Genomic DNA, 19,903 nt, shown 5'->3' on the forward strand with positions numbered 1-19,903 from the left:
TCTCCACACTGCACTTGGGAAGGCTGAGCTTACCTTGTGACAATAAGATCAGCTTTCTAATCTTTTGCTAAATCGATCACAAAAGAAAGCAAGAATGAGAGACAGAGAGAGAGAGAGAAAGAGGGAGAAAGAGAGAGAGAAAACAAATTCACATTCTAGATATCCGGTTTTTAAAAACTTAAACAATAAAATAGGGATTTAAATTGTTCTGATCACAAAATTATTTTCTGTCATAAGTGATCATCTCATATGTTGCCTTGATTTTCAGATCACCTGCATAATCCAAAAACTATAAATCAAATTAAGTAAACCAAATTCACAGCATCAGCATCATCCATAAATGAGTTCCAAACAGATGCATGCAGTGTGCGGTTATATGAATGTGGCTAAACAGACAGTGTTCCCACAGTTCTGTTCTGACACTCATCTCCCCCCACCCCACCCCGCCTTGTCCCTGGTGTCAGGTGTCAGATGATGTGTGTGTGTGTGTGTGTGTGTGTGTGTGTGTGTTGCTAGGCAGAGTGAAGAAAATGCCTACTGTGAAGACTTTACTAGGACATGTGGGGAGACACCACCAGAGTTATAATGAGACAAATGTGGCAATAGTTAAACTGCGTACCACTGCTGTATTGATGAAACAATCTGCTGACTTCCAGCCGCTCATGAAACCCTACCCTCGTTTATTATCTTTAACACCCCACCCTTCAGGTCTCCTAAGCAGTCTAGAACTCTGTGCTGTCTCTCACACATTACCACTTCCTAGGTTTGCTGCTGAGAACGCAGCAGCCAGACACACAGAGTTACACCAAGACAGATTGAGCAAGGAAGGACAAATCAACACTGACAAGATGGTACCCTGATCACCCAGAGGGACACCTCTCCCATAGGATGGCTGGTGAATTTACACATCTTCGCGGACGTGTTACCAGGAAGATATTTTCTCTTCGTTTCTCACGTACAGCAGAAGAGGTCTGTAACCTAATTAGGTGATGTTCCAGCCCTCAATATCTGTCAACCAAACGATGTGCAGAAATGTGGAGACCAGCTCTGGCACTCTGTTCAACAGTGTCCCTTTTCCGCTGTCAGCAGTACTGTTGGCCTCTGCTAATATAATTACATTGACTTTTATTCAATTAAGTACCATCCCTCGCTTACAAAAAAAGCTACTTTATCAATTGATTCAGGTGTAATGTAATAATAAAGATGAACTCATGGCAGTGCATTAACTCTGCTCTTCATAACTTCAGTGCATGGGTTCATTCACAGCAGTCGATTTCCATTATGCAACCACAGTTCAAGAGGATTGATTCTTTTATGTTCATTTCTTAATCTATTTCATTTTTGTTTAATAATCTTCCCAAATACAATATGCAAAACGCATGGAGTGGGGATGAGGAGAATGGGCTGGGGAAAGCCTGCTGGTTCAGCCCCATGGCTTGGACTTGAGAGCCTTCAGCTCTCACAGTGTTGCTGGGGTTGGAGGAAGACCAGAAAGACAGACCAAGGGAAGCGGGTGACCGAGGCTCTTGTTCCTGGAGGTTAGAGTTCTGCCTCTACAGGATGGACAGAAGGCAGCACTTGGCTTTAACAAAGACCTATTGTTAGAGCCCCTAGTCAGTCAATCCAAACCACCGACTGCCATAAAAATAGTGTCCTCATGAGATAGACCTAAGGTTAACTGCAATTTGAGGAATATTACAAGTTTAATCGGATCAGCAAAACTGAAGAGGTAAACAGATGAAAGACAGAAAGAATTCACTACTGACAATCAGACACTGAGAGAAAAGAAGCCCAAGATGGGGGCAGGGGGGGCAACCACAGCATGCTGTAAATAGTAGGACCCCGGCACAAGGATCTGTTGTCAGGGATGTACACGCTTTGTTTTTGGGAAAGAAAGAACTAGTGTCTGAACATTTACCTTGAGAAAAGAAATGAGACTAATAGTTAGCCAAAATTTAGACTGAAGAGAAACATGAAGAATAGGAAAGATCCACAGCTGGCAGAAGGTCTTCCCAACCCAATGCAGAAGCCCTTTTCTTGTCTTTGTGAAACGACAATAGTGACAGAGCAGAAAGTAAAGACTCCAATAGCATGCAAGGCACACCACAAGACATGGGATCAAAACACTGGTTTAACTTGAGCTGCACACAGTTATGAAAGTTCTCTGAATTTCTGTCCTCAACAGTGAATCTGCCAAAATTTTAGGGGTCACACAGAAAAGAAAAACCCAAAAAGGTTTTAGATCCAGGGAAGGGTGTTAATACCTAAACTTCTGTCTCATTTTCTGTTTCTTGGATACCTTACCTAGGCAATCACAGAAGACAGGAGATGTATCAGATGTGAGACAGGCAGGGCAAGGGCTGCCTTGGGCTTTGTCCTCCTGTCTCCCTCTTGCTCAGATGCCCAGAGCTGGCTCATGCAATGTTTTACAAGCAATATTTTTAAACAAAAACAGAGTCTGAGTTTGTATTTGAGTTTGTATTTGTATTTGAAATACGGGGCAAGAACAGGTAGTTTTGTTGTTAGCTGTTTGTCTTAAGATCAGGTTGCAAAATCCAAGGCGATATGATGGTTAGTCTCAGTTGGAAACCTGAGCTCTGGGATCACCAGAGATGGGCCTCTGAGCGTGTTTGTGGGAGTTATCTTAATTAGGTTCACTGAAGTGGGAAGACCCACCTCCTGTGGGTGGTGCCATTCCCTGGGCTGGGAATCCTGGATGGCATCAAAAGGAGAAAGTACTCTGCATGCCATTGCAGGGTGACCCGCTGCCTCAGGCTCTTGCTGCCCTGACTTTCCCACCATGATGGACGATTCCTTGAACTTTGAGGTAAATAAAAAAAACCTTGCTTCATTAAGGATCTTTGCCAAGTATGTTATCACAGCAACAGAAAAGTAACTAAAACAGCCAGTCAGAAACGGATTTCACAGTCACAAATCAAGCTAATGTGTCATATAAAATGTCCAATACTTAATTCTTAATTAGTTCCATTCATTCCAAGCTTAGTGAATTAATATTACACAATTATCCAAGCAAAATGGAAGTAAGGCTTCATTTTTTATTATTTTCTGCATTTACTTTCCTGTCATTTGCTACAATATATGCCAAATATTTTCAAATAATACTATCTAAAATGACCATAGCAGATGGCATCTGTGTGTGTGTGTGTGTGTGTGTGTGAGAGAGAGAGAGAGAGAGAGAGAGAGAGAGAGAGAGAGAAAGAAAGAGAGAGAGAGAGTCATCCCTTGGCATCATCCAAGGACTGGCTTAGCACAACCCCCAACCAAACTTTATAGATCCTCAAAAGTCCCTTATATAAACCAAGACAGTATTTTCCTGGGCCCTACACACCTCCTACATTATATATAAGTCATGCCTATACTACTTGTGATTCCCGTATCACATAAATGTTAATACAAATAGTTGTCCTATATCATACAGGAAATAGTAAGGAGAAAAAAAAAATGTTTCTTTGTGTTGGGTGCAGCCATGATTTTTCTCTTAACATTTTCTGCCTGTGGTTCTTTGAATCCACAGATAAAGAACTGGATGTGAAGGCTTAGCTGTCTTTGTGCATGAGGAGAGGGGAGGAGAGAGGAAAGAGGAATTTCTATCCAGTCTAGTGAATAGAGGGATAGTTAGAAAAGTACTTCCAAATGGACATATGAGCCCACTCTATAAATCTCAGAAATAAATGCTTTTCATATTCTTAGCTAAGCCTCTGTGGTACTGACTGGTGTACACATCTCAGCATGTCTGTGTTACTATGTGTTAATCACATGCTCACACATAAATGAGTTAGATGACATTTTGACACTGCCCCTTTTCTGAAAAACTGGAGTTGCTCTAGGATTTTCACTAAGGGGTCTCTCCAGACAGTCTGAACATCCTCCCCTAGCTGAGGAAGAAATTCATTGTAAAATTCTAGTGAATAATTCTTTAAAACCCCAAAAGTAAAGAAATGCACCATCCATGCAAGAAATAAAAACTAAGCAAATTCTTGCAAATTAACAAAATATGAAATTCAGTTATTTCAATCCCTTTCAATGTGAAACAAATCATCCATACTGGTCACGCAGGCAGTTCCCTCTACATTCAAATCATTCACTTGAAGATAAGCTCCCACCAAACTCTTTAGGGGATTAACTAATTTACTGCACAGATACGGCACGTCTGTTGTAATAACAGGTAGGATGTATTGGGGTCGACCATTTATCAGAATTAGACTTCTTTTCTCAATTCACAGTGAATTATGCTGCCTACGTGACTCCCCTCTCTCAGAGCCTGCCAGCCCCTCACGGCCCCTAACATGGCAGGCAAACAAAATTGACAGTCTCATCTTGTCAACAAGGGGCGATTCTCCTGAGGAGCCATTTAACTTTGCAGAGGAAGCTACGTATTAATGGGCTTGCCCTAGGAATGTTAATCATCTTCAGGCTTCCCATCTAACTTTGACGTGAACGAAATCACCAAATTTGTTTACTAAATGAATCGTAATATGCTAATCAGAAAGCATGACATATATGGAAAAGCCAAACAGATGGTTTGTTTACTCCACTTTGCAACTTTATAAATGCTGTAACTCTGAAGATGTTAGCGAGAATTATTGGTTTGTTGGCAGAGGCAAATGTGTCTTTTGCATACTAAATTTGGCACTAGAGTTAGAAAACAATTTGTCATTGCTATGGAATGCATCAAAGTGTTGACATAGTGATGGCATTGGGGGGCAGGTGGGCAGATGGAAAGTGTGTGTGCTGTGCGCTCAGGTTAAGTGCAGAATTGACAGTTAGTGGCAGCCCTGATCCCTAACCATGTTAATGTGGAGCTGTGCCTTACACAAGGCAGCTCTTCAAGGGTGCCGGTTAGTCAGTCGGACCTGTTGCACTATAACGCCAGGGGAGTGTTACACTGCGAACAGGCTGTGCTTTCACAGCATTTGGGAAATTTCTGAACCAGACAGCTCATCTGGTGCTCAATTACTGCTAGTGTCGGGTAAGAGAAAGAAAAGCCTCTTTTAAGGATAATCTGAGTTGTAATTTTAAATTTTTTATCTACCCAGGCCAGGAAAAAAGGAACATTTCACCGCATCTGCTTCATATCCTATTGTCTAATTTAAAGAATTTAGAAGATGCTTTTCCAAATAACAGAAATGAACTGGTTTTTTTTTTTCACATTCAAATCTGTCTTCTATTTTAAGTTTTCTTTTTTAATGTGTAAAATATGGGACATTGATTTCATTCCGAGATCTTTTTAAGAGGAAATAATTTCTGAGAGGAAATATTTTATATCACTCCAACAGTTAATTTGTGATCTTAAGAGATGAGATGACATTAGGGATTTCTAAGTTCCCCATGGAAAGAGATAGTGTCTTGTAGGACTATCAGTTTTAGCTTTGCCCTTTATCTAGAGCTGTGTGTAGAAAATGAAAGTGATGAACCTGAAAACCAGGCGAGGACAATCTCGTCTGCATATTTGTTCCTGTGCTGTCAAACCTGCTGGCTGAACCATGAATTCTTCAGCTAGCCCACCAGCAGTGGACCTATGCTCTTAAACATTTCACCTTGCAGAAACACCCAAATGAGACTGGTGAATTTTCCTTTGTATTCACACATGTAAAAGATTTTAGTAAAGAGTTGTTCCTTTCTCCCAATGTCACTAGCCACTCCCAACATTCTGTTCCTACCTACATACATGATTGAGGCTACCACTAATCTTGTAGAGCTTCCTGGCATACCACTGTTCAGGGCTGAACTTTTTATCTACCGGCAGACTAGAAAGAAGGCGGCAAAGAGGTCTAAAGAACCACCGAGTTCTTGCTGTCCAAGGATCACTTTGGAGCAAGAGACATTAGTGCTATCCCAGCCTGGCGCTTATATCTCATTTGAAACATCTCATTCCTCACCAACAAAGAAAATTTCAATAAAGTACTTTTACTGGTTTAACAACCTTGAGCTCCTGGGATTGTCAAAGTGCTAAGCCTTTTCCAAGGAGAGAAGAAATCAGCAGCTCAAATATAATTAACCTTCCATTCTCAATGCAAACTGCCACGCAAAGGAGCTCTGCGGTCTATTAGTGAAGTTATAATGGCCAACAGGCAGAAGCAAAATTGGTCAAAAAGTTGGCTGGTGCTGTCATATTTTTGGAATTATGATTAATGGTACTAATAATGTGGATGATTACTGATATGTGTATCTCCAGCAGTTTATCATATTGCTCTGGCTGCCTACATCCACAATAAACAGGATGCTATCATTTACCTCTTTATTGAAGGCAACCCTTCTCTTGAAGGAGCATATTCTAATTACTTTGTAATGTTTTATGTCTTAAACATTTTGCAGCTCTGGACCTTGCCAACTGCTTCATGTCTACCATTGATTAATTACTGGAGGTTTAATCAAAATTTAGAGCCTAATGTAGTCATTTATGAGCACACCACAGTGCCAAAGTAGTTAGGCTCTGCTCCCAAGTTTGGAGAAGGTTCAGTTTGAAATCAAATCCCAGTCAGGCACGAAGATCCAAGAATTTCACCTTGGGTGCTCTGAAGTTGCCAATTCCATCTCTGCTGATGAATGGAAGGTAATCTAACTACAGGTAAACAACACTTTTACCTTCCCTCTTGCCACTGGGCTCCCTTCTTCCTCCCCCCAAAGCCTCAAGCCCACAGAGCTGCGTGTCAGTTGCTCTGAGAAAAGGTGGTGCTTTTGAACAGTTATCATGAGAACATAGTTTTGAAGTGGTTAAACAAGTGAAAAATAATTTGCTGGGACAAATACGTAAGTTTTTTTTTAATGTGGATTTTTTATGGTTCTGTCATACAACCATTCACCGTTGAAGTTAAGTGTTTTTTTAATACCATTACTGAACTGCTGAAATGGATGCTAATATAGCTTGGAGTGCTAATGTCAAGTCCTGGTAATAAAAAAGACAGACTGCTGAATGAAATAATTTCAAGTGAAAAATAGAACAAAAGTGCTCTCTCTCTCTCTCCACTTTTATTGAATTGGGACTGACTGAGCCAATTGCTTTAGAAGTCTGTAAAACACAATTACTGGTAAGCAAAGTGACCCACCAGTGGCCCCTCAGTGACAGAGTGGACTAAAGAGGCAGCAGAGGCACAGCAGCTCCCTTCAAGCAGCCATCAGACTTCAGAGGCTCCCAACCAAGGGCCTGCTGTCTGCTTCCTATCTATAGTCTCTGAGAAAAAGCTTCCTGCATCCCGTCAATTTGAAGAAGTAATTTCATCTATTGTTTTCTAAGACGGGATGGTCTCCTCCAGGAAGGACGAGCTGATGATCTGGAGTTTGGTGTTTCTGCTCTAGTGTGTTTCCATACATAAACATGCCTGTGCAGTGCTGGAGATGAGCATGAATCTGAGCGACCAGGCCTAATGCAGATCTGTCTACACAAGAGTCAAACTGAGCTGTCACCCACATGTGTTCGGGTAGAATCACTTGGCTTCTCTTCTCTTTCTTTCTTTCCCAGGGTAAAGTTTAAAATCAGAGCAAGCAAGAAAAAGAATTAAATTGGAAGTGAGTAACATTTTTCCCCTTAGTTAATAAAAGAAGTAATAAACTCCATAAAGTAGTAGAGTTAAGATCACTAACACGTCAGCCTGACAGCTTTTTACCAGGAATTTACAGCTCTAGTTTTAATTCAAGCAGCCTGCATTAGGACATAAAATGTAGGTATTTTTTTAAGTGTAGCTTTATGTGAAATGACTGAAGAAAAACTATCTTTTCCTAAAATGTATTCTCTCTTCCACTGACTCAGCTTGCCTGCCTCTTAGGCACACATGTCTTGGCACTCAAGAATCAAGATCACCAGATCTCCTTTTAAATTTTTAACACTGTAAATTTTTTTGGCAAGTGCAAACTTCTTTCGTAGACTGCCATATTCATCTCTTTGAAGGTCCTGGGAGCCTCATGGGGAAAGCATTACATTATTTCTGAGTAGCCTTAGGAAATAGAAAGGCCAACATGCTTTACAGCTCAACCTCAGTGTGAAATTCAGCAGCAGGGTCTCGGTCTCTCCTTGTCTTTGGAAACAAGGGCCAAACAACAGTTAAAGATAGCCAGTTGGTAGAAGCTCTTCACCCGAGGAGGAAGGGACCCAGCGAGGGTTACCCCGGTGAATAGAGGGAGGGGAGCCTACCACAGTTACATGGGTGAATGTTCATGTGTGTGGGCAGTCCCACGGCATCTTCCTACTGCAAGGACTACTGGCAGAAACAAGTGTCTCAAATGACATTTCCCACAAGAAAGACTCACCGCAAAAATGTCTACCAGAGGGCACAATAGATTTTGGGGGCCCTGAAACAGAAAACAGGAAAAACAACCCTTCCCAAGTTTTACCCTCAAGAAATATACTGCCCGGGTATGAATGACGGGCCTTCTTTGGTATTTTCCAGGTAATGCTGGTAAGAAGACTGGCATGATCCTTTCTAGGGAAGGCAAGAAAAAAGGCTGTTTGGAAGCATTCTGTTTATGGTGGGAGCTCCACAGTCTCAGGAGCTTTAACAGGAGGGTTCCCTCCACAGAATTTATAAAACATCTCTTCGCACGTGCAGGGAAGATTGTTTGCTGGCCACTGTGCCGTCTGTGGCATGCAGTTCTGACGATGGTGGCAGGGAAGGCTGCAGCTCTGGTGGAGGAGCGAAAGGTCAGCAGAGGTTTAAACGAGCTTGTCTTGCATCCAGCTGGGCCAGCAGGAGGTCATTAGGAAGATCCAAGGCTCACTTTAGGCTTGACAGAGTCCCTCCCCAGGATACAAGGAGACCGTTTTGCTCATTGCTCTTCTCCCAGTGTATAAAAAGAACCCCGGGGACAGGAATGACACTGAAGTTTATCTTACTACCAAAGTTTTGCTTGAGGAGGGCACAACCAGCAATTACTCAGGAGGGGGAGTTACTCTGTTGTTTGCTTTTGATGGAAAGTAATGGAGATAAGTACAAAAGGCCTATTGATCTGCTGGCTCCATTGTGAAACGGAACAGAGGAGCAGGGGGAAACATCTCGTAAGGTTTAGAAGCCAGAGTACCTACACAAGTCCACTTTATGAAGAATTCTGGGAACAGAGAAGAAAGATTTGATTGGGAACAATGTAGGAAATGAAGCAGTTATCTTTTAAGAGGCTCCTCTCTGAGGGTTAACACACTATTTGACAGCTAATTACATTAGGACACCTATACTAATAGTTCCCTTGAATTGGTGCTAAGTGGCTCATTTCTTGGAGGTATTGCCTGGTATTTATTGAAAAGCTCTGTCTAGAAAAGTTCCCTATAAGTTTCCAAACATAGAGAATGATGGAAAAAATGGATGTTGCGATGCTGAGAAGGTGGTAACAGGAGGCAGGTAGCATTCCTTCACACCTTCACCTCTGTTGTTAATGTATGCAGTGCTCATCAGGGTAGCTTATGTTAATTTATTCCTGCACACCTGTACAGGGATGGAAGTCAGGTAATAAGATGAGCAAAAACTATACATCTCTTCTGTTTAGCTATGGCTACCCAGAGGCCTATACAAGAACAAATTTAGATCTGGAGACATCAGCAGGTTTTAATAAACCAAATACAGATGTCTTACTCCATACAAATCAAGAAGTTTACATGTTTAAATCTGGACTGATATAACTAGCAATCAAAGAGAAGGTTCACACTTAGAATCAATGGCTGCCTCATATTTATTTATAAATCACCCTAGGCAGATATTATTTTGTTTTAAAATTTATTCATCTGGTTGAACCAACCTCCACACACCTTAAAGATCAAGAAGAGGTGCTTACCTTCCTGAAAAAAATCATGACAAACTTCAGCAATTACTGTGAGATGGTAACAGATGGAGAGTAAGGGCAAAGTTCACAAGGATGACAAATACTTCTTATACAGACTATCTAGTTCCTGAGGGTCTTCATTTCAATTGATGGAGTTTTAAAATTCTCAATCACCAAAGCAAATACAAATAAAACAACACACTAGGAAACGATGAGGAAAGGTAGGAAAATGGACAGATGTGGATTTATCTGTTGGTTTGCCCCACCCCACCTGAATAAAAAGCAAATAGATGTGTTTCTCTTATACACAGGTAAGTGGCCAGTGAACCATTCTAAGGATCAAATATTAAGTCAGAGAATAAGAAACTAGCTTATGTAAACTAAGTTCTGCTGAGCATAACTGCCATGCTTTTATGAACACTGCAGCTCCAGGCCACTTGGTCAGAATGTCTTCACAGGGACTACATCTCATCTGTATAGTTCTACAATCCAGGCTCCTGTTCCCTGGCAGAACCATAGCTCAGCTATAGAAAAGTCAAGGGATAAATAAGGAAGAAACCTGACAATCATCCCCAAGCATCAAAGCTCTTTACGGAGGAAATGATTTACATTTCACCCAGTCACTCAGAAAGAATAAAGGTCATTCTCACAGCTAGACAGTGATTAGGGGTATGAGTTGTGCACATTAGCTTGCTCTTTGTCACTAATGTAGAATGGTCCTCCTGACTTCTGAATGGATCAAACACATCACTGTTGACAACTACACATTGAGGGACACCTTTGACAATGTTGCTGTCTACTGTCATCCCTGACAAAGCCTGCATGTGTGTGTCCTCTCACTGTCGAACCTAAACCACAGGACTTAACATCTTTCTATCTCCATCTTTCTCACATGCCTATCAGAGGACCCCGAACACACTCCATTGTGTATACATACTCATGTTTAGAAGCTGCTTCCAACTCCTATAAAGCAACGCACTCCAGAGGACAAGGCATTGGTGCACAGAAGAAAGGAAGAAGCCCTGTTAAGCTTTATTCCTGGTGCCTAGGAGGTCTGCACACTTTTTCAACTATCATGGGGATAGTTTCCCCAATGGAATGTCCCCTCTGGTGCTTCATTTTTCAAGGAAGAAACTGTGGAGTCAAGGATGGATGAAGCTAGGTCTCTTCAGAGTAGAAAGAAATGGAGGCAGGAGGAATAAAGACAGAGGACAGTTTCTTGGAAAGGCCTGTTGGCTAAAGAAAAAGGTGAGAAAACTACTCATTGTTTTAATCCATCGCAGTTGATTTAAGGAAGAAATTAGGAGCACAGGCTCTCTGGAGTAAAAGAGAAGACCCAAAAAAGTAAGTCTAAGAACAGACGGAGATGAAACCAGAGCATTTCTGCACAAGGAGACAAGCTGCAGGCTGACCCTCATGGACGGAACTTCAATTATGTTCCAAAGTCCACACTGCTAAGATTCAGGAAGAGGCTGGGAACTCAATGGCATCAGTTTCTTGTTATTTTGGTGGCAGTCTCACAACGCTATGTTAATTTAAGTCATCATGTCAACAGGATAAATATTTTCCTTTGACAAAAAAACCCCAATAAATGCCAAAGTTAATTGTTTTTTAGCCTGGGATCAAAAGATCTGTGTATTACTTAGAAAGCCAAATTTTAAGTAAGAATAAAAAATTCTCACTTTATAGTATCTTTTTCAGTTAGCATTTTGTCATTTATTATGAGATAGGACCCTGAAATGAGCAAGCGTGGACACAGGGTACCATTTCATCCTTGAACAATGTGTCAGCTGTCTTTTGAAGCAACATATCTGTACTCTTACACTTAGGAGAACACTGGTCTAACTTCTGTGTAACTGGCATTAGCTAATCTCCCACGTCCTTACAATGAAAATGGCAAGTGAAGTATCCTTTCTCTGTCAGTAAATATTTAGACTCTGACAAACAACCTCTGTTTCAATAGCACCTCCTTTTGTGTCAGGACACAAACAGGGTAGTACTTATGTTTGCTAGTCACTGTTCATTACTAAAAGCACCAGGCTTGGATCCTGATCTTTAGTATTTACTCCAGTGTTATGAACCGCGATGTTTTCAGCAAACTAAAATGTGAGAGGAATTCATACAAATAAGCTTAAGTGTTGGCTTGCCTTCAAACACTCCATTTTCATAAATATTTTATGTGAGTTTTCACAAATCTTTTATATTTGTTAAAATTTTTCAATGAAAATTTTTTCAGTGCATTAACCTTCTCATCACTAATACACTGTCTGAAATCTGAAAGAGTATTAGTATAAACTTGGAATGGGTGGTGAGAGCCCTACAGTATAGGTATCTTATCTGACATTCCCTGGGCCTGTCAGTGAGAGCTTGGGACTGATAACTGAAACACAAACCTCCAAGTTTTTAAATAGAACCAGAATAGTGGAAGTAGGAAGTCATTACAAAAAACAAAACAGAATTTGGTCCCTTCTGTGCCAGTAAAAAGAAGAACAATATGTATATTCATGAAAAATAGGATTGGGCTTTCATATATGAAAATGTTTCAAAGGCAGGTCACTGCATTGCAGTGACACTTTTTAAAAACCAGGACAGGGCTTCAGGGCACAGCCACGCTGGGTCTAGCCGACTGTCTCCAGCAACTGCACGTGTTACAATTACAGCTGTACTGCTACATTAGTCCCGTGCACCTTCATTACCTTCTATTTTTGAGGACCTGTATTCAACTAATAAGCACTACAATAGGGTGCTAGGTCTTGGAAAACTTCTTTAATTTCGTTTTTTCCCCCACATATGCATTTAAACTATTAAAGAAAATCTTATCTGAAAAAAGTTAATGTTGAACCAAAATGCACATCCCATGAAGCAGGAATCACCAGGTGATGTAAGGTCTGAGTTGGGCTAGGGTACTATGTGAAAGACTTGTTCAAAGGCCCATCCTCCGTAAGTGAGCTCTCACCCCGCTGCCCACCACTGAATGACCTCCTTGGCATGCCATACATACCGTAATAGCATTAATAAACACCGAGGAAGGTTTAGGACCAGCTGCTTCTGCTTCGGTTTCATAACTGGAGAGTGCTGTCATATGAGGGCTGTCCATACTCTAACTGATCCTAAAGCATGTTCTTAGGCATGTCCCCCTCTGTGGTGAAGTTCTATGGTAGACTACATTTTAGAGGTGTGCTCAGAGACGCTATGGAGTTGAAAGAAAGAAACCCACACCACCATATGTGTCTTCCCATGTCAACATCTGCTTCTGATAGTTTCATGTAAGAAGTGATAGAATTTCTCGTTATACCCACGGTGATGCAGGCTGTCTCGGTGTCCCGGACCTATGGTTCTTCCCATCCGTAAGTGTCTGTTTCTATATTGGATAAGTATGTGTGTATGCAGATAGTATGTAGGTTTAGTTTAAAGGCCACAAGGCAAAGAAGAAATATATATATATGTATATAGATACACACACATATCTATATATATGTGTGTGATAGGGCTGTGGCTTCTAAGAAAAAGTTCTTGGGGAGGCAAGGAACCATGTACTATTAACTTATCTTCCCCCAGATGCATGGAAACACACACGTACACAGACATACACACATACACAGAGAAAAATGGCGTGCGTTACCAGGTGAGATGACGTGATTCCACATGCTTAATCATACCAAGCACTGACTGCACAAATCCTTCCTGAGCACGGCCGCTTAGTGATCACGTGGTCAACATGGACAGCCCTCACGGTGCAGCAAAGATATCTAGCTTCTCGGTGCCCCCACCCTCGTCAGGAGCAGCCAGTGAAGATTTACTGACCTGTCTCTGCTTCGACGGGAGGGGAAGGCAGCGTTGCAGCCAGCCACGGTGCACACATGCATCTCCTTTAAGTGAACGTTCCTGTAGTGCAGCTTCACACTGTAGGAGCTTTTGAAGCTCTTCTTGCACACGTAACAGATTTTGGGGTCTGGACTGGAGCACAGGTCACCTTCAGGGGAGAACTTTTGAGGGCTTCCATAGTTCAGAGACGATGTAAAGCTTTCATGCAGGGCAGCCATGCTGGCTCCCCCGCCGTTGTAGAGTCCGTACTGGCTCATGTAAAACATGTCGTAGGTGGGGTCTGTGAACTCTTCCTTTACCTTGATGACGTCCTGGTGAGATGGCTCACTGTGGTTCTCATCGGGCCTCTCACTGCTCATCAGGACTTTTTCGCTCACCTCACTATGGATGTGCTCATCCCCTTCCATGGATTCCTCACCCAGTTTAGGCTCTGAAGACTCAGACTCATTCTCGTAGTCCCGCTCCGGCTCCTGGTCCTCAGATGTCATGCTGTCAGCCCTTCTTATTTCAGTTCTTGAAATGCACCGGGTCCTATTATGCTTAGAAAAGTCCTTCACAGACATGCCTGGGCTCATCTCCTCTTGGGAATGACAATGATTGTCGTGGCTCATGTCATTGACCACAGTCCCACCATCATTAGGGTCATCATCTTCATCATCAAACTCGTCAGCTGTATCAATGATTTCCTTCTCGATTTTCACAGGCATGCTTGACTTCCTAGGCTTTTTCTTAGGTGCCAGGTCAGCACTGGGTTCATGAGTGCCCATCATCACTGCTGGCACCATTGGCTCAGACGGTGGAGGAGGGTGCTGCTCTATGCTACCACTGGTTGGAATGATGGGACTGGTTGGGAGGGAGGTTGGAGGACTCACCATTTCTCCTGGAGTAAGTAAACTTCTATAAAAAGGAGGGACTGGTTGTACAGTCTTTAGCCCAGAAAATACGAGCTGGCTAGGGAGAGGGTTCTGTAAGACAGGGTCTAGGGGAGGAGTGCTAAAACCCATCGGGGGCCGGCCAGGACTCGTGAGTGTGAGATTTGACTTTGTACTTGCTATGACTGGGGTGGCGGCTCCTGATGTCGCCCGAATTAAATCTTTGTCTCGGTTATTCCTTAGCATAGGCATGTGAAGGCGGGGGTTGGGGTTCGCACTGTGGCGATTCCGGCTCCGAAGGGAGCTAAAGACCATGTTGCAGCCTTCGATGGTACATCGGTGCTTGATCTTCAGGTGGACAGCATTATAGTGAATTTTCAGAGTACCTTTGTCATAGAATGTCTTCCCACAGGCGTTACAGAAGACCCTTCCTTTCCTTGAGGCTGACCCCATCCTTCTCATACGGTGAATCCGGAATGAACTTTTTGGGTGTTCGGTTTTGCTTAGATCACTGACTGGGGCAGAATTCTGAATGGGGGAGACACATGCTGGCTCGGTTTTGGGTTCCACGTTAGTGATGCTGGTCAGGGCATTTCTATTGGGGGTCTGATCACTCTTATATGGCGTGGGAGATACCTCAGACTCACTGCTCTCATTATATTCATTCTGGGTTGAAATGCTAGGTTCCCGCAGCCTCAGTCCTGGCTGCTCTAAAAGCAGCCCGTTGGGGGGCAAACCTAACAGTGGGGCCGAGACGGGGTTTATATACTGGAATGGAAGCAGAAATGCAAGGCTGTTTGGTATGTTTTCAAAATGATGAATGCTAGAAGGATTGCTGTTCTCTAAGTGAGCAAGGAGGCTAGGACTCCTGGTGCGATTATTGCTCTCAATGAAAGTCCTTATATCCGAGTCTGTCTTTGAAGACGGCACGGCCACAGCCTGCCCTTCTTTCTCCTGAATTGCCATCAGCTCCACAATGGATTTTGTTTCCCCAAACCGCAGAAACTGCTGAAGGGTGATGATCTCCTCCTCTCGAGACATGATGGCCCAGCGGTCCAGTACTTTGCCAGCAGCGTCCTACAGGCCACATCAAAGAAACAACAAAGACAAATATAAAAACTTATTGATTGCGCATAATTATTCAATACATCTGAAGGTGTTCTGCCAGCCTATGAAACACAGAGAGCATGCAAGCGGTGTTAATAAAAGTTAACACATGAAGCAAACTTTTCTGCCATGCAAATGCAGCAATTACAGTCACAGTTATAGAAACAGATTGAGTTTAATAATGTCAAAGCAAACAAAATGTAGACCACTGGGGCTCTGTGATCTAAAATGCCTTCAGTACTGCCATTTAAACAACAATGATCTATATACTATGCAACTATTTAGCATGTATTAGTATAAGATGTGAACTCTTGCTGTGCAACTAGTATAAATGCAAAAAAAAATTGTACCCTAATCTTTGTTAAATAATGACACCACAGGAAAGAATTAAGTATAGCTCATGAAATGTACTTCTTTAACTCAAGCAGACATGACATGGGATTCAGTGATGAACACTCCTTATGTGTTATGTGTCTTTTGGAATTAAAAAAAAAAGTAAAATTCATATCCCCTCATAACTCCGCCACTACGCTGTATATTGCCTTTTTCAAATGGCCGTATTTTGATGCTGGTAAAGGGAAGGAAATTTCCCGAGGTAGAATAAAAGGATGATCGCATGTGAAAGGCAACTTTCCTCTTCTGGAAAACTGGTTGTAATCTAGCCATTCAAAGTCTGAGGTATACTTAAAGTATATATAATTTTAAGATTGTGTTGTAAGGGACAGGAGTAGATATTTGAAAAGTAAGCACGTGATGGCTTTTGATAGAATAAACATATAAAAAGTTGCCAGCATCCTCCTCTGATAGCAAAGGGCATCCACAGAGACTGCACATCAGCAATCATCAGACTATGTGTTGTTAAATATACATTAAAAAGCATTTCACACTTTCATTTTTGCTGGTAACTATGAGATTTGCCTGGAGGTAGGACTTGAGAATCCTGCAAGGTAAAGTCAGGCAATCCATTTCGGCATGGGCTGAGAGAAATCTATTCTAACAGTTAAATAATGACTGGGAATTTTTAAGGCATCGTTTCTTAGCCCACCAGAGTCAGGGATCTCTGCAGCGCCCATGCATGACACTAGCTCCAACTCTGACCATCAGCTTAAGAAAGCAGAAAACCGTCTAGAAAAACAAAATGGTGCTGGGGGAGTTGGAGAAGTAGTTCAGCTATAGAAAACTGGTTCGCATGTGCAGGGCTTTGGGTTCAGCACCAAGACAAACTTGAAAATGACAATACTCCTATTAATTACAAAGAAAATCATCTTAACTTTACACTGGAGAAATCTAATAGACACCGCCTTGAGAGACTGATCAAAGATAAGGCAATGGAGGAAGACATATCTGCGCCTTGTACTCTTGACTGCAAGTGGTGATTGGGAGAGGCCGTCTTACCAACATTTTTCCTTCAACCTAATCATGAGAAAAGATCAGGAAAACCAAAGCTGTCTACAAAACACTCTTCACTGTGTGAAGGTGATTTCTGTTTTGGAAAACAACAGTTACAGGGCAGGAGGGGTTAAGACATAATTGTTTGGTCCTAGGGATATTAGGTCAGAAAAGATACATTAGTGGGAATACTAGCGAAATGTGCAAATGATCTGGATTTAAGAACAATACTATTATCAATCTCGATTCCCTCAGCAAAATAAGATGAGGATAAAGGAACTGTTGCCCTCTTTTATTTTATTTTATTTTATTTTATTTTTACAGTGGGAAAGTCCATCCTCAGCCTTTGGACAGGGACTTCCCTCTGGACACTGTCATAGTCTGAATCATCAGAACTACTGTGAGTGAGTGGGTAAACATCATTTATCTGAATTATTTTTTAAAAGCAGCTCTGATGGTTGTGTAGCATTCCTCGTATCAGTTTAGATGGTCAGCACGTGTAGATATCCATTCCTGCGGAAACTGCCAAAAACTCGTCCCTTCCTTCTTACATAGAAATAACTGCCTGCAGGATGAAATGCTCTCACAAACTCTCTGTTTGAAGTCAGTGCATATTGTCAGGGGACACTGGTCACTTCAAAGAGTCTGAAGTGCTGCGACAGCCACTAGACTGTGGTCCCAATATCTACTGATGTTACTAAGAGCCTTGTACTTGGAATGTGGGGAAGAGAAGGAAATGTTGTTGCTGTAGAAGTGCAAAAACGAAAGAGAAAAGTACACTGCGATTTTAAGTACATTATTTTATTGACAGCACCACCCCTGCTCCATGCCCCTATGATCACATCCAACAACAAGGCTTTCTCTAGAACTATGTGCTGCTTTCATTTATACCGTTACTTCTTGCTAACAACTGCCTCTTGGGATTGCTCATTTTTGTTAGGCTGCAGCCCAGCCTGAGAAGCGGATAATCGTGTCTTCTCTTGGTTCTGCCCAGGCACCCTGAACCTACAGCTTCAGGGCTACATATACACAGAGATCAGAGCCTATGAGCCACAGAAACCACAGCAACCATATAAACCATCGCCACCGCATCCTCTCATGCCCCTCGCCTTCCCATTTTCTCTGCCCACAGTACACAGCCATCCCGTGTGGTTTACTTTTTTTCTCCTGGCTGTCACAATGCCTGCTGCTTTTTCTAAAACCATTGCCTTTCAGAAGTCTGTTAGTTCTAGGTAGCTACTTCTGCCAAAATTGTGACTATAGCATCAAAGCTACTTAATCTGGGTTAAAAAAAAAATCCTGGCCAGAAGATTCAGATGTTTGCTAATAGTCCGAATCACAAAAGTTTTATCTGTTAAGTTAAAATCAAGGTATAAAGAGAGTATAACATAATGTCTGCTAATGAATATTCTGGAGTTCAATGCCAGCTTACCCTCTGGGTACCAGCAATATGAAGACCTACAGAAGCTCTTTCCCAAAATGTTTTCATTCATATCTGATCACAGTACCTAGTAACTATCACATTTTTAAGTGTAAAACCTGTGTGTCGGGCATTTAAGAAGTCTACAAGTTCCTTGCTGAGAATGGCTCAGTTTTAGTATATTTAGGATAAGCTGGTTGAAGGGAACAATAAACCATCAAAGATAACAAGAAAGAATTTACGGAAACTCTGCAACAGAAGTGCACCCTGGCTAGGTCAGACACTCTCACTCAGTGGCCGAGACCGGAATGTTCTGTAATCGTTTAGAACAGTGGTTCTCAACCTTCTTGATGCTGTGATCTTTAATATAGGTCTTCATGTTGCAGTGACCTCCAACCATAAAATAATTTTCATTGCTACTTCATAACTGTAATTTTGCTACTGTCATGAATTGTGATGTAAATATCTGACATGCAGGATATCTGATATGTAATCCCCAAAAGGGCTGCAACCCACTGGCTGAGAACCACTGCTTTACAAGCATCAGTGTCAGCCTGAAGGCTCTGTAAACAAACAAACACTGAAAATGAACTTCAAGTGATTCAGCACAGCAATTACCCATTTGGAAACTTTTAGGACAATTTGATCCTATCATATTAATTACAGGCATGAGTTTTTCTTAGTAATTTATTTTTATTGTGCTTAAATATAAATTCAAGCTTGATTAGGGGAACTACCTTCACATTTGAGAAGTAAAGATGATCAAATAAACTTTATCAGGTGAACAGGAGCCATTAAAAATTTAGATGTTACCATGGAATGAGTACTACCAAAATAAAAATATAGACTTGTACTCTTGTAGTAGATCATGACCACCACTGACAAATTCATAACAGGCCATTAATCTTCTAACATCTACATTAAGGTTAAGTAGAAAACTGAGCTCCTAACTTCAACTCTAGTTGGTGAATCAATTCCTTTAGACTTTTTCTATTTGTAGCCAGAGTTCAGCAGCCTCCAACCCATCAGATTGGGAAATGATATTTTCAAAATGATGATAATATAATTTGTACTGTTAGTTAAATGCAAGGTATGATTATAAGTACTGATTTTCTGTAAATAACTGGCTATACTATTAATTTAAAAAGCTGAGAAACAGCAAGTAGTCATGCATTCAAAACCTATTATCAGGCTCAGAAAAAGTCTAAAACACATAAAATATGAACATTCAACCATGTTATATAAAATGACATCCTATTATGTCACTGGAACTATCATATTCCTTACAGAAATTTGTCTGTTCTTAACTAGCTGTGCAGTGTTTTTTGTTGTTTATTTATTTGTTTGTTTTTATGATGGGGACTAAACCCAGGGCATTGAGTGAACTAAGCAAGCACTCTACATCTGAAGTACATGCCCAGGCTAGAAGAGTGACTTTTAAACACTGTTTGTTTTTAGGTGTCATGGTTTCAGTGGTTCACACTGATCCTCTATACAAGGCCTCTTAAAGACTCGTGGTTTCCAG

The 19,903-nt window shown here is 41.6% G+C and overlaps 1 protein-coding gene across 3 annotated transcripts in view; it reads right to left on the reverse strand.

The window, feature by feature from the left end:
* Bnc2 (basonuclin zinc finger protein 2) overlaps positions 1-19,903 on the reverse strand; it is a 413,864-nt gene that overhangs the window by 10,999 nt on the left and 382,962 nt on the right. For 2 of the 3 annotated variants that reach the window (XM_060365798.1, XM_060365797.1), the window contains one exon: positions 13,570-15,539. In XM_060365798.1, coding sequence (XP_060221781.1) covers positions 13,570-15,539 — 1,970 coding nt within the window. Of the gene's footprint in view, positions 1-33; positions 68-13,569; positions 15,540-19,903 lie in introns of all 3 variants that reach the window. The other variant, XM_060365799.1, reaches the window with a different exon arrangement.

This window comes from Meriones unguiculatus, chromosome 12 (assembly GCF_030254825.1).
Source record: "Meriones unguiculatus strain TT.TT164.6M chromosome 12, Bangor_MerUng_6.1, whole genome shotgun sequence".
Classification (NCBI taxonomy): domain Eukaryota; kingdom Metazoa; phylum Chordata; class Mammalia; order Rodentia; family Muridae; genus Meriones; species Meriones unguiculatus.